Raw genomic sequence first — 14129 nt, forward strand, 5'->3', positions numbered from 1 at the left:
ACTGCATCAATATACACAGTACATGGGACCCAAACACCATTGTAGATGGACCACAACACTGCAGTAACTGGGGCACTGACATCACAGTAACTGGGACCCCAACTGTACAGTAATTGGGACCACAACATTACAGTAACTGGGACCCTGACACTACAGTAACTGGGACCCTGACACTACAGTGATTGGGACCCCAACACTACAGTAATTGGGACCCCAACACTACAGTAATTGGGACCCCTACACCAAAGTAACTGGGACACTAATACCACAGTAACGGGGACCCTGACGCTACAGCAATTGGGACTCTGACACTTGAGTAACTATGACACTGACACCACTGTAATTTGGAACCCCACACTACAGTTACTTGGACCCTGATACTGAAGTAATTGGGATCCCGACACGACAGTAACTGGGACACTGACACCACAGTAACTGAGAACCCAACACCAATGTAATTGGGAACTGACACCACAGTAACTGCCACTACAGAAATTGGGATGCTGACACTACAGTAATTGTGACCCCGACACTACAGTAATTTGGACTCTGAAACCAAAGTAACTGGGACCCTAACACTACAGTAAAAGGGTCCCAACACCAAAATAACTGGGACCCTGGCACCACAGTAACTGGGACACTGACAATGCAGTAATTGGGACCTTGACACTACAGTACCGGGGACCCGATACTACAGCAATTGGGACTCTGACACTTGAGTAACTATGACATTGACACCACTGTAATTTGGAACCATGACTCTACAGTAACTGGGACCCTGACACCCCAGTAACTGGGACCCCAACACCAAAGTATTTGGGACCCTAACACTACTGTAACAAGGGTCCCAACACCAAAGTAATTGGGACCCTGACTACACAGTAACTGGGATCCGGACACCACAGTAACTGGGACCCCAACACTACAGCAATTATGACCGTGACACTAAAGCAATTGGGACACTGACAATACAGCAACTCTAACCATGACACTACAGTAATTGGGAACTCCACACTACAGTAACTGGGACCCTGACACCAGAGTAATTGGGACCCTGACACTACAGTAATTGGAACACCAACACTACAGTAACTTGGACCCCAACACTACAGTGAGTGTGACTCTGGCACTACAAAAATTGGAACCCTTACACTACAGTAACGAGGACACTGAATCTACAGTAATTGGGACTTCGACACTACAGTAGCTAGGACACTGAATCTACAGTAATTGGGACTTCGACACTACAGTAAATGAGCCTCTGACATTACAGTAATTGGGACCCTGACACTACAATAACTGGGACCCCAACACTACATTAAAACTGGGACACTGACCCCGCAGTAACTGGGATCCCAGCACCAGTGTAATCCGGACCCAGACAGTACAGTAATTAGGATTCTAACACTGCATTAACTGGGACCCTGACACTACAGTAACTGGCATCCTGAAACCAAAGTAACTGGGACCCTGACAGCACAGTAACTGGGACCCTGACATCGCAGTAAAAGGAACTCTGAGACTACAGTAACTGGGATGCTGACATTACAGTATCTGGGACCCTGACATTATAGTAATTGGGAACCCCATGCTTTAGTAACTGGGACCCCAAAATTACAGTAATTGGGACCCTGACACCAAATTAATTGGGACCCTAACACCACAGTAACTATGACACTGACCCTACAGTACTTTGGACACTACAGCACACTACAGTTACTTGGACCCTGATGCTAGGGTAATTGGGAACACAACACCAATGTGAATGGATCCCTGGCACTACAGAAGCTAGGAACATGACACTAAAGTAGCTGAGACCCTGACGCTACAGTAACTGAAACCCCAACACAGCAGTGACTAGGACCCTGATACTACAGTAATTGGAACCCAACACTACAGTAACTGGGACCCTGACACTAAAGTAATTGGGACCCCAACACTACAGTAACTGGGACTCGGGCACTACAGTAAATGGGATGCTGACACCACAGTAACTGGAACCCTAATGATACAGTAATTGGGACAATGACTCTACAGTAACTGGGACCCCAATACCAAATTAGTTGGGAACCTGACACTAAAGTAACTTGGACCCTGATACAACAGAAATTGGGGCACTGACAATATAGTAATATGACCCTGAAACTATAGTATTTGGCACCCCGACACTACAGTAACTGGGACCCTGACACTACAGTAACTAGGACCCTGAAGCTACAGTAATTGGGGCTTGGACACAACAATAAATGAGCCCCTGACACTGCAGGAAGTGTGCCCTGACACTACAGTAAGTGGGACCCTGAAACCACAGTAATTGGGAGCCTGACACTACCATAACTGGGACCCTGACAATACAGTGACTGTGAATCTGACACTACAGTAATTGGAACCCAACACTACAGTAACTGGGACCCTGAAACTAAAGTAATTGGGACCCTAACACTACAGTAACTGGGACTCGGGCACTACAGTAAATGGGATGCTGACACCACAGTAACTGGGACCCTGATGCTACAGTAATTGGGACCACGACTCTACAGTAACTGGGACCCCAACACCAAATTAATTGGGAACCTGACACTAAAGTAACTTGGACCCTGATACAACAGAAATTGGGGTACTGGCAATATAGTAATATGACCCTGACACTACAGTAATTGGGACCCCCACATTACAGTAACTGGGACCCTGACACTACTGTAAATAAGACCCCAACACTACAGTAACTAGGACCCTGAATCTACAGTAATTGGGACTTGGACACAACAATGAATGAACCCCTGACACTGCAGGAAGTGTGACCTGACACTATAGTAAGTGGGACCCTGAAACCAAAGTAATTGGGAACCCGACAATACAGTGACTGTGAATCTGACACTACAGTAATTGGGACCCTGACACTACAGTAACTAGGACACTGAATCTACAGTAATTGGGACTTGGACACTACAGTAAATGAGCCCCTGACACTACAATATTTGTGACCTGACACTACAGTAAATGGGACCCTAAGACTACGTAACTAAGACCCCGACACTACAGTGACTGTGACTCTGACACTACAGTAATTGGGACACTGACACTACAGTAACTAGGAACATGACAGCAAAGACATTGTGACCCTTACACTACAGTAACTGAGACCCCAACACTACAGTAACTAGGACCCTGACACTAAAGTAATTGGAATTTGATACTACAGTAACTGGGACACTGACAACACAGTAATTGAGACCCGGGCACCACAGTAACCGGGATGCTGACACCACAATAACTGGGACCCTGACACTGCAGAATTTGGGACCATGACTCTACAGTAACTAGGACCCTGACACTACAGTAACTGGGACCCCAACACCAAAGTATTTGGGACCCTAACACTACTGTAACAAGGGTCCCAACACCAAAGTAATTGGGACCCTGACTACACAGTAACTGGGATCCGGACACCACAGTAACTGGGACCCCAACACTACAGCAATTATGACCGTGACACTAAAGCAATTGGGACACTGACAATACAGCAACTATGACCATGACACTACAGTAATTGGGAACTCCACACTACAGTAACTGGGACCCTGACACTACAGTAATTGGAACACCAACACTACAGTAACTGTGACCCTGATACAACAGTAATTGGGACCCCGACACTACAGTAACTTGGATCCCGACACTACAGTGACTGTGACTCTGACACTACAATAATTGGGACCCTGACACTACAGTAATGAGGACACTGAATCTACAGTAATTGGGACTTCGACACTACGGTAAATGAGCCTTTGACACTACACTAATTGGGACCCTGACACTACAGTAACTAGAACCCTAACACTACATTAAAACTGGGACACTGACCCCTCCAGTAACTGGGATCACAGCACCAGTGTAATTCGGACCCAGACACTACAGTAATTGGGATTCTAACACTGCATTAACTGGGACCCTGACACTACAGTAACTGGCATCCTAAAACTGAAGTAATTGGGACCCTGACATCGCAGTAAAAGGAACTCTGAGACTACAGTAACTGAGATGCTGACATTACAGTATCTGGGACCCTGACATTATAGTAATTGGGACCCCCATGCCATAGTAACTGGGCCCCCAAAATTACAGTAATTGGGACCCCGACACCAAAGTAATTGGGACCCTAACACCACAGTAACTATGACACTGATCCTACAGTACTTTGGACACTACAGCACACTACAGTTACTTGGACCCTGATGCTAGAGTAATTGGGAACACGACACCAATGTGATTGGATCCCTGGCACTATAGAAGCTAGGAACATGACACTAAAGTAACTGAGACCCTGACGCTACAGTAATAGCGAGGTCCACACTACAGTAATTTGGACCCTGACACCACAGTAACTGGGACCCTGACACTACAGTAAAAGGAACTCTGACACAACAGAAACCGGGACCACGACGCTACAGTGATTGGGACCCCGACACTTCAATAACTGGGACACTGACACTACAGTAACTAGGAACTTGACACCAAAGACATTGTGACCCTGACACTACAGTAACTGGGACCCTAACATTACAGTAACTGAGACCCCGACACTACAGTGACTGTGACTCTGACACTACAATAATTGGGACACTGACACTACAGTAACTAGGAACTTGACACCAAAGACATTGTGACCCTGACACTACAGTAACTGAAACCCCAACACAGCAGTAACTAGGACCCTAAAACTACAGTAATTGGAACCCAACACTACAGTAACTGGGACCCTGAAACTAAAGTAATTGGGACCCCAACACTACAGTAACTGGGACTCGGGCATTACAGTAAATGGGATGCTAACACCACAGTAACTGGGACACTGATGCTACAGTAATTGGGACCATGACTCTACAGTAACTGGGACCCCAACACCAAATTAATTGGGAACCTGACACTAAAGTAACTTGGACCCTGATACAACAGAAATTGGGGCACTGGCAATATAGTAATATGACCCTGACACTACAGTAATTGGGACTCCCACATTACAGTAACTGGGACCCTGACACTACCGTAAATAAGACCCCAACACTACAGTAACTAGGACCCTGAATCTACAGTAATTGGGACTTGGACACTACAATGAATGAACCCCTGACACTGCAGGAAGTGTGACCTGACACTATAGTAAGTGGGACCCTGAAACCAAAGTAATTGGGAACCCGACACTACCGTAACTGGGACCCCGACAATACAGTGACTGTGAATCTGACACTAAAGGTAATTGGGACCCTGACACTACAGTAACTAAGACACTGAATCTACAGTAATTGGGACTTGGACACTACAGTAAATGAGCCCCTGACACTACAATATTTGTGACCTGACACTACAGTAAATGGGACCCTAAGACTACGTAACTAAGACCCCGACACTACAGTGACTGTGACTCTGACACTACAGTAATTGGGACACTGACACTACAGTAACTAGGAACATGACACCAAAGACATTGTGACCCTTACACTACAGTAACTGAGACCCTGACACTACAGTAACTAGGACCCTAACACTAAAGTTATTTGAATTTGACACTACAGTAACTGGGACACTGACACTACAGTAATTGAGACCCGGGCACCATAGTAACCGGGATGCTGACACCACAGTAACTGGGACCCTGACACTGCAGAATTTTGGACCCTGATTTTACAGTAACTATGACCCTGACACCACAGTAACTGGGAACCCAACACCAAAGTATTTGGGACCCTAACACTACTGTAACAAGTGTCCCAACACCAAAGTAATTGGGACCCTGACTCCACAGTAACTGGGATCTGGACACCACAGTAACTGGGACCCGAACACTACCATAATTATGATTGTGACACTAAAGCAATTGGGACACTGACAATACAGCAACTATGACCATGACACTACAGTAATTGGGACCTCCACACTACAGGAACTGGGCCTCTGACACCACAGTATTTGGGACCCTGACGCTACAGTAATTGGGATGCCAACACTACAGTAACTGGAATCCTGACACTATAGAAATTGGGACACCAAGACAACAGTAACTGTGACCATAACACTACAGTAATTGGGACCCCAACACTACAGTAACTGGGACCCCAACACTACAGTGACTGTGACTCTGACACTACAGTAATTGGGAGCCTAACACGACAGTAAAACTGGGACACTGACCCCACAGTAACTGGGATCCCAACACCGATGTAATTGGGATCCAGACACTACAGTACTTGGGATTCTAACACTGCATTAACTGGGACCCTGACACTTCAGTAACTGGTATCCTGAAACCAAAGTAATTGGGACCCTGACAGCACAGTAACTGGGACCCTGGCGTCGCAGTAAAAGGAACTATGATACTACAGTAACTGGGATGCTGACATTACAGTAACTGGGGCCCTGACACTATAGTAATTGGGACCCCCACACTATAATAACTGGGACCCCAAAATTACAGTAATTGGAACCCCGACACCAAAATAATTGCGACTCTATCACCACAGTAACTATGACACTGACCCTACAGTACTTTGGAACTGCACACTACAGTTACTTGGACCCTGATGCTAGAGTGATTGGGAACCCCACTACAGTAACTAGGAATTTGACACCAAAGACATTGTGACCCTGGCACCACAGTAACTAGGACCCCGACACTACAGTAATTGGGACTCCGCCACTACAGTAATTGGGAACCCGACACTACAGTAACTGGGACACTGACACTACAGTAACTAGGAACTTGACACCAAAGACATTGTGACCCTGACACTACAGTAACTATGACCCTGACACCACAGTAATTGGAACCCAACAGTACAGTAACTGGGACCCTAATACTAAAGTAATTGGGACCACAACACTACAGTAACTGGGGCTCGGGCACTACAGTAACTGGGATGCTGACACCACAGTAACTGGGATCCTGACACTACAGTAATTGGGACCCCAACACCAAATTAATTGGGAACCTGACACTAAAGTAACTTGGACCCTGACACAACAGAAATTGGGGCACTGACAATGTAGTAATATGACCCTGACACTACAGTAATTGGGGCCCCACACTACAGTAACTGTGATCCTGACACTACAGTAATTGGGACCCCGACACTACAGCAGCTAGGACCCTGAATCTACAGTAATTGGGACTTGGACTCTACAGTAAATTAGCCCTTGACACTAAATAAATTGGGACCCCAACACTACAGTAACTGGGATCCTGAAACAAAAGTAATTGGGACCCCGACGCTACAGTAACTGGGACACTGACACCATAGTAGCTGGGATCTCAACACCAATGTAATTGGGAACCTGACACTACAGTAACTGGGACACTGACACTACAGTAATTGGGATACCACACTACAGTAATTGGCATCGCTGACACTACAGTAACTGGGATCCCGACACCACAGTAAATGGGGCCCAGGCACTATGGTAATTGGGATTCTAATACTACATTATCTGTGACTCTGAGACTACAGTAACTGGGATGCATGATATTATAGTAACTGGGACCCTGACACTATAATAATTAGGACCCCCACACTATAGTAACTTGGACCCCAAAATACAGTAATTGGGACCCCGACACCAAAGTAATTGGGACCCTAACACCACAGCAATGGGGACCCTGGCACTACAGCAATTGGGATTCTGACACTACAGTAACTATGACACTGACACCACAGTAACTGGGACCCTGACACTGCAGTAACTTGGACCCTGACACTACAGCAATTGGCACCCTGACACTATAGTAACTATGATCCTGACAGTACAGTAATTTGGAACCCCACACTACAGTTCTTTGGATCTTGATGCTAGAGTAATTGGGAACCCCACACTACAGTAATTGGGACACCGACATGACGGTAATTGGGACCCCGACACTACAGTAATTGGGACCCCGACACTACAGTAACTGGGACCCTGAAACCAAAGTAATTGGGACCCTAACACTAGGGGTAACTATGACCCTGACACCAAAGTAATTGGGAGCCCGACACTACAGTAACTGGGACCCCAACACCATAGTATTTTGGACCCTGACACTACAGTAATTGGGACCCCGACACTACAGTAACTGGGACCATGACACTACAGTAATTGGGACCCCGACACTCCAGTAATTGGGGCTCGGCCACTACAGTATCTGGGATGCTGACACTAAGTAGCTGGTACCCTGACATAACAGTAAGTGGGACACAGACACTACAGTAACTTGTACCCTGACACTACAACAATTGGGATCCTGACTCCACAATAACTGGGACCCTTATGCTATAGTAACTATGACCCTAACACTACACAATCGGGAGCACCACAATACATCAACAGGGACACTGAAACTACAGTAACTGGGACCCTGACAGTGCAGCAATTTGTACCCCGACACTACAGTAACTATGACCGTGACACTACAGCAGCAATTGGGACCGCCACACTACATGAACTGGGACCCTGACACTACAATAACTTGGACCATGCCACTACAGCAATTGGGACATTGACACCACAGTAACTATGACCCTGACACTACAGTAATTGGGACCCTGACACTACTGTAACTGGGACCCTGAAACCAATGTTATTGGGAACCCAACACCACAGTAACTGGGACCCCGACACCACAGTATTTGGTACCCTGACGCTACAGTAATTGGGACCCCAACACTACAGTAACTGGGACCCTGAATCTATAGTAATTGGGACTTGGGCACTACAGTAAATGAGCCCCTGACACTGCAGGAATTGTGACCTGACACTACAGTAAGTGGGACCCTGAAACCAAAGTAATTGGGATCCTAACACTACAGTAACTATGACCCCGACACCATAGTATTTTGGACCCTGACATTACAGTACTTGGGACCCCGACACTACAGTAACTGGAACCCTGAAACCAAAGTAACTAGGGCCCTAACACTACAGTTACAAGGGTCCCAACACCAAAGTAATTGGGACCCCAGCACCAAAATAATTGGGAACCTGACACCACAGTATCTGGGGACCTCAACACTACACTAATTGGCACCCTGACATTACAGTAATTGGGACCTTGAAACTACGGTAATTAGGACACCAACACTACAGTAACTGGGACCCTGACACTACAGTAATTGGCACCCCGACAGTACAGTAATAGGGACCCGACACTACAGTAACTGGTTCCCCGACACTATAGTAACTGGGTCCCTGACACTAAAGTAACTGGGACCCTGACACTACAGTAATTGGGATCCCGACACTACTCTGAAATCTACAGTAATCTATGACTCAGAGTCTACACTAATTGGGATTTGGACATTACAGTAAATTACCCCCTGACACTACAGGTATTGGGACCCCGACACTACAGAAACTGGAACCTTGAAACCAAAGTTATTGTGACCCCAACACCACAGTAACTGGGACACCGACACCACAGTAACTGGGACCCTGACACCTCAGTAATTGGGACCCCCAAACTAGAGTAACTGGGACCCCGACACTACAGTATCTGGGACACCAACACCACAGTAACACGGACCCCGACACTACAAAGTTGGGACCCTGACACTACAGTACCTACGACCCCAACACTACAGTACTTGGACCATGGCATTACCATAACTGGGACCATGAAACTACAGTAACTGTGACCCTGACACTACAGTAATTGGGACCATGGCACTACAGTAACTGTGACCCTGAAACCACAGTAACTGGTACCCTGACATTAGTGGAGTAACTGGGACCCCGACAGCACATCACTTTGACCCTGACAGTACGGTAACTGAGATCCTGACGCGACAGTACCTGAGACTGCGACACTATAGTAACTGAGAATGCAACACTACAGTAAGTGGGACCCTGACACCACAGTAACTGGGACCCCAACACCAAAGTAATTGGGACCCCCGACACCACGGTAACTGAGACTGCGGCATCGCAAAACCTGGGACTGCGGCATTACAGTAACTAGGACCCTGACACTTTGGTAAATGAAACTGCGACACCATAATAACTGAGACTGATACTACATAACTGGGACCCTGAAACTACAGTAACTGGGACTGTAACACTATAGTAACTAGGACTCTGAAGTCTGAGATCTGAGCATCACAGAATGTGGGTCACTGGTGAATCTCTCAATATTGACTGGATCCAGATCCTTCTCTGATTTTTTTATGTTTCCATAATTGAAAAAAGTATTGTACCACAGCCAGTAGTGCTAGGCTGTGTTCCTGTAATTTTTGTCCTGACTATTGTTTCTCATTTACCTTTGGATTAGTGAAGCTGGAGAGGCCTGTGATTCGCACTGTACTAGCAGATCCTTTGAGCAGCCACTGTTTGATTATACACTGGGTGCTGGACATTAACTTGAGAATTGAATGCGAGTTGCAATACAGAGAACATCACAAACCTGCCTGGAGACAGGTTGGTACTTACTACTTTCATGCCTTGTCCTGCTAGGAGAATTTGAGATGCAAAGCAGCTCCTAACAACAGTTATGGAAAGTCCTGCATTTGGCTGAATGGATTCTGAACAGTGCTTTATTCAATTTCCACAGGTGAAGGTTACAATCACTGCAATGCATAGAGAGCAGCATCTGTGCCAGTTGTCAGCGGCGACTGAATACCGAGTCCAGCTTCGTTGCATATTACTTGGTAAGATGAGATACTGGAGTGACTGGAGCCTGGAGCACACTGGACGCACTTCAGAGAGCCGTATGTACTGCAAGCATCACTGGTAGGGCTGTTTCGTCAATACCAACAGTGGACACTCATTGATCAACCAAAGATGCTGCTGAGATTTTTGAGTTTGCTTTTTGGGCGGGAATGTAAACTTTTGTAAAAGAAATGGGTTTCTTAAAAATCTTTAGAAAACTATGGTTAAGCCTCAACAAGAGCATTGTGTCAGATCTGGCAGGGTGTTCAGGTCTTGGGGAGGGTGCAGAGGGGATTTTGGGAATAGTACCTGGGATGAGGTAGTCTGGTTATGTGAGGAGACTGCATAAAGTAGGATTTACCCCTTAGAGCAATGTAGCTTCATTTTGACAGTTTAATGAAGGAGAAGTTCTTCCCAGTGGCAGAGGAGCTGTGGCCAGAGAACACAGATTCCATGGAATTGTCTAAACAACTAAAGGTGAGATGAGAACTTTTTTTCACAGCAAGTCATTTGGAATCTGGAATGCACTGCCTGAACAAACAGTGAAGCAGATTTCAAAACTTTCAAAATAGAATTGGATAAATATTTGAAAGACTGAAATGTGCAGTGGTGTTGGGAAAGAGCAGACACTGGTCAGATAACCCTTTCAAAGAGCTTGCAGAGGCACAATAGGGCTGAACATTCTGTGTTAAAAGATTCTAGAATTCGTTCCTACAACCCACAGAAAATGGACATCTAGAGGTTCATTTGAATGTACAGATATCCCAGAGTGTTGGTGTCACTGACAGGCAGGGCTCTACACCTGATGTATTTGCTGAGAATCTGAAGACAGATTGAGCAGAAGAAACAGGATGAAGCTCGCTATACATTCTCCTTCACAATGTCCAGCAAACACTGCTGTCCTACACTCAGTCTACACAGTTGAGATTCTCTGCCCCTGCAAGCAGACTTTCAGCACTATCCCCACCACAAACTCCCAGGGCAGGTACAGCACGGGGTTAGATACAGAGTAAAGCTCCCTCTACATCGTCCCCATCAAGCACTCCCAGGACAGGTACAGCACATTAGTACTCTGTCCAAAATTTACTGTGGGTAAATTTAACAAGAAACTTTGAAGCCAACTTCTCCAAACCTTCCAAGGTTTCCTTCCTTCTTTTCTCTCTTCTAGTTAAAAAATGACATCAATCTTACATTGTTCTGGTTTATTCTTCCTTTATTTTAAGTGTTTTACTTCCTGCTTACTACAACCCTTGTCTTATCCAATAACCAATTTGCTTGCAAGTTAGGACATCGACAGTAGAATTTTGGATGATCTCAAGTTTAGGCCAGCCAGAATAGTATTAGAATAGTGAAGTCCACAGGTGGCAAAAGCAAGGAAGGGAACTTCATCAGCAGATTGCCTGATTCTGCCTCTCCCTCAGACTATCTCACAGAGATGAAAATCATTGACCTTACATAGTGTGGATGTGTGGTCAGAATCTCATCTTAGAGTCAAAAATGGCCACCAGTGGTAATAAAGTGGGTCATTTTGCATCTCCACCAACCACCTTCTTACCCAATAAACATAGCAGCTTCTTCATATTCTCTTAGAGGATAGAATACAAGGGGGTAGAAGTCATGCCTCAGCCATGCAGAGCCCTGGTTAGACCAGTGCTGTGAGCAGTTTTGGGCTCGAAATCTTAGGAAGAATATATTAGCCTTGGAAGGAATGCAGTGTAGATTTACCAGAATAGTACCTGGACTCTAAGGGTTAACTTATGAGGTGAGATTACACAAACTGGGGCTGTATTCCATGGAATTTAGAAGGTTTAGAAGGAAGACATAGGTAGGGTTCTAAATGAATACTTTGTGTCGGTGTTCACAAGTGAGAGGTACGACGTGGGTATGGAAATCAGGCAGAAGGACTGTGATATAATGAAAGAAATTAGCTTAGAAAGGGAGAGGGTTCTAAGTGGTCTGGCAGGCTTAAGAGTACATAAATTTCCAGGCCCGGATGAAATGTATCCCAGGCTCTTAAGTGAGACAAGGGAGGAGATAGCAGGGGCACTGGCAATAATTTTCAATACCTCTCTGGCCACAGGAGAGGTGCCAGAGGACTGGAGGACAGCCAATGTGGTATCGTTATTCAAGAAGGGAGGAAGGGATAAACCAGGGAACTACAGGCCAGTCAGTCCAACCTCAGTGGTGGGGAAACTATTGGGAGCAATTCTGAGGGATAGAATTAATCTACACTTGGAGAGGCAGGGATTAATCAAGGACAGTCAGCATGGTTTTGTTAAGGGGAGGTCATGTCTGACCAATTTGATTGAATTTTTCAAAAAAGTGACCAGGTGTGTAGATGAGGGCAATGCATTTGACGTAGTCTACTTGGACTTCAGCAAGGCTTTTGATAAGGTCCCGCATGGGAGACTGATAATGAAGGTAAGAGCCCATCGGTTCCAAGGCAATTTGGCAAATTGGATCCGGAATTGGCTGAGTGGCAGGAAGCAGAGGGTGATGGTCGAGGGGTGTTTTTGTGACTGGATGCCTGTGTCCAGTGGGGTTCCACAGGGATCGGTGTTGGGTCCCTTGCTGTTTGTGGTATATATAAACAATTTAGACTTGAATTCAGGAGGGTTGATCAGTAAGTTCGCGGATGTCACGAAAATTTGTGGGGTGGTATGTAGTGAGGAGGATTGCCTTAAGTTACAGGAGGAAAAAGACGGGCTGGTTAGATGGGCTAATCAGTGGCAAATGGAATTTAATCCAGATAAGTGTGAGGTGATGCACTTGGCCAGGACAAACAAGGCACGGGAATACCCGATGAATGATAGGACCCTGGGAAGTACCAAGGATCAGAGGGACCTTGGTGTGCATGTCCGTCGGTCCCTTAAGGTAGCAGGACAGGTGGATAAGGTGATTAAGAAGGCATATGGGATACTTGCCTTTATTAGCCGAGGCATAGGATATAGGAACAGAGAGGTTATGCTGGAACTGTATAAAACGCTGGTTAGGCCACAGTTACAGTATTGCGTGCAGTTCTGGAACCCGCATTATAGGAAAGATGTGATTGCACTAGAGAGAGTGCAGAGGAAATTTACCAGGATGTTGCCTGGGCTGGTGAGTTTTAGTTATGAGAGAGATTGGATAGACTGAGGTTATTTTCCCTGGAGCAGAGGAGATTGAGGAGGGACATGATTGAGGTGTATAAAATTAAGAGGGGCATAGATAGGGTAGACAGGAAGGAACTTTTCCCCTTGGTGGAGGGATCAATAACCAGGGGGCATAGATTTAAAGTAAGGGGCAGGAGGTTTAGAGGGGATGTGAGGAAAAACTTTTCACCCAGAGGGTGGTGGGAATCTGGAACTCACTGCCTGAAAGGGTGGTAGAGGCAGAAACCCTCATAACATTTAAGAAGTATTTGGATGTGCACTTACGATGCCATGGCATACAAGGCTATGGGCCTAGTGCTGGAAAAT

The 14129-nt window shown here is 45.9% G+C and overlaps 1 protein-coding gene across 1 annotated transcript in view; it reads left to right on the forward strand.

Annotated features, from left to right (window-relative positions):
• The window catches only part of LOC144695174 (granulocyte colony-stimulating factor receptor-like), a 100423-nt gene that overhangs the window by 45029 nt on the left and 41265 nt on the right, over positions 1-14129 (forward strand). Inside the window, exons 6-7 of the mRNA XM_078566060.1 lie at positions 10295-10440; positions 10574-10730. Coding sequence (XP_078422186.1) covers positions 10295-10440; positions 10574-10730 — 303 coding nt within the window. The remainder of the gene's footprint in view (positions 1-10294; positions 10441-10573; positions 10731-14129) is intronic.

The sequence above is a fragment of the Cetorhinus maximus genome, chromosome 21 (assembly GCF_964194155.1).
Source record: "Cetorhinus maximus chromosome 21, sCetMax3.hap1.1, whole genome shotgun sequence".
Classification (NCBI taxonomy): Eukaryota; Metazoa; Chordata; class Chondrichthyes; order Lamniformes; family Cetorhinidae; genus Cetorhinus; species Cetorhinus maximus.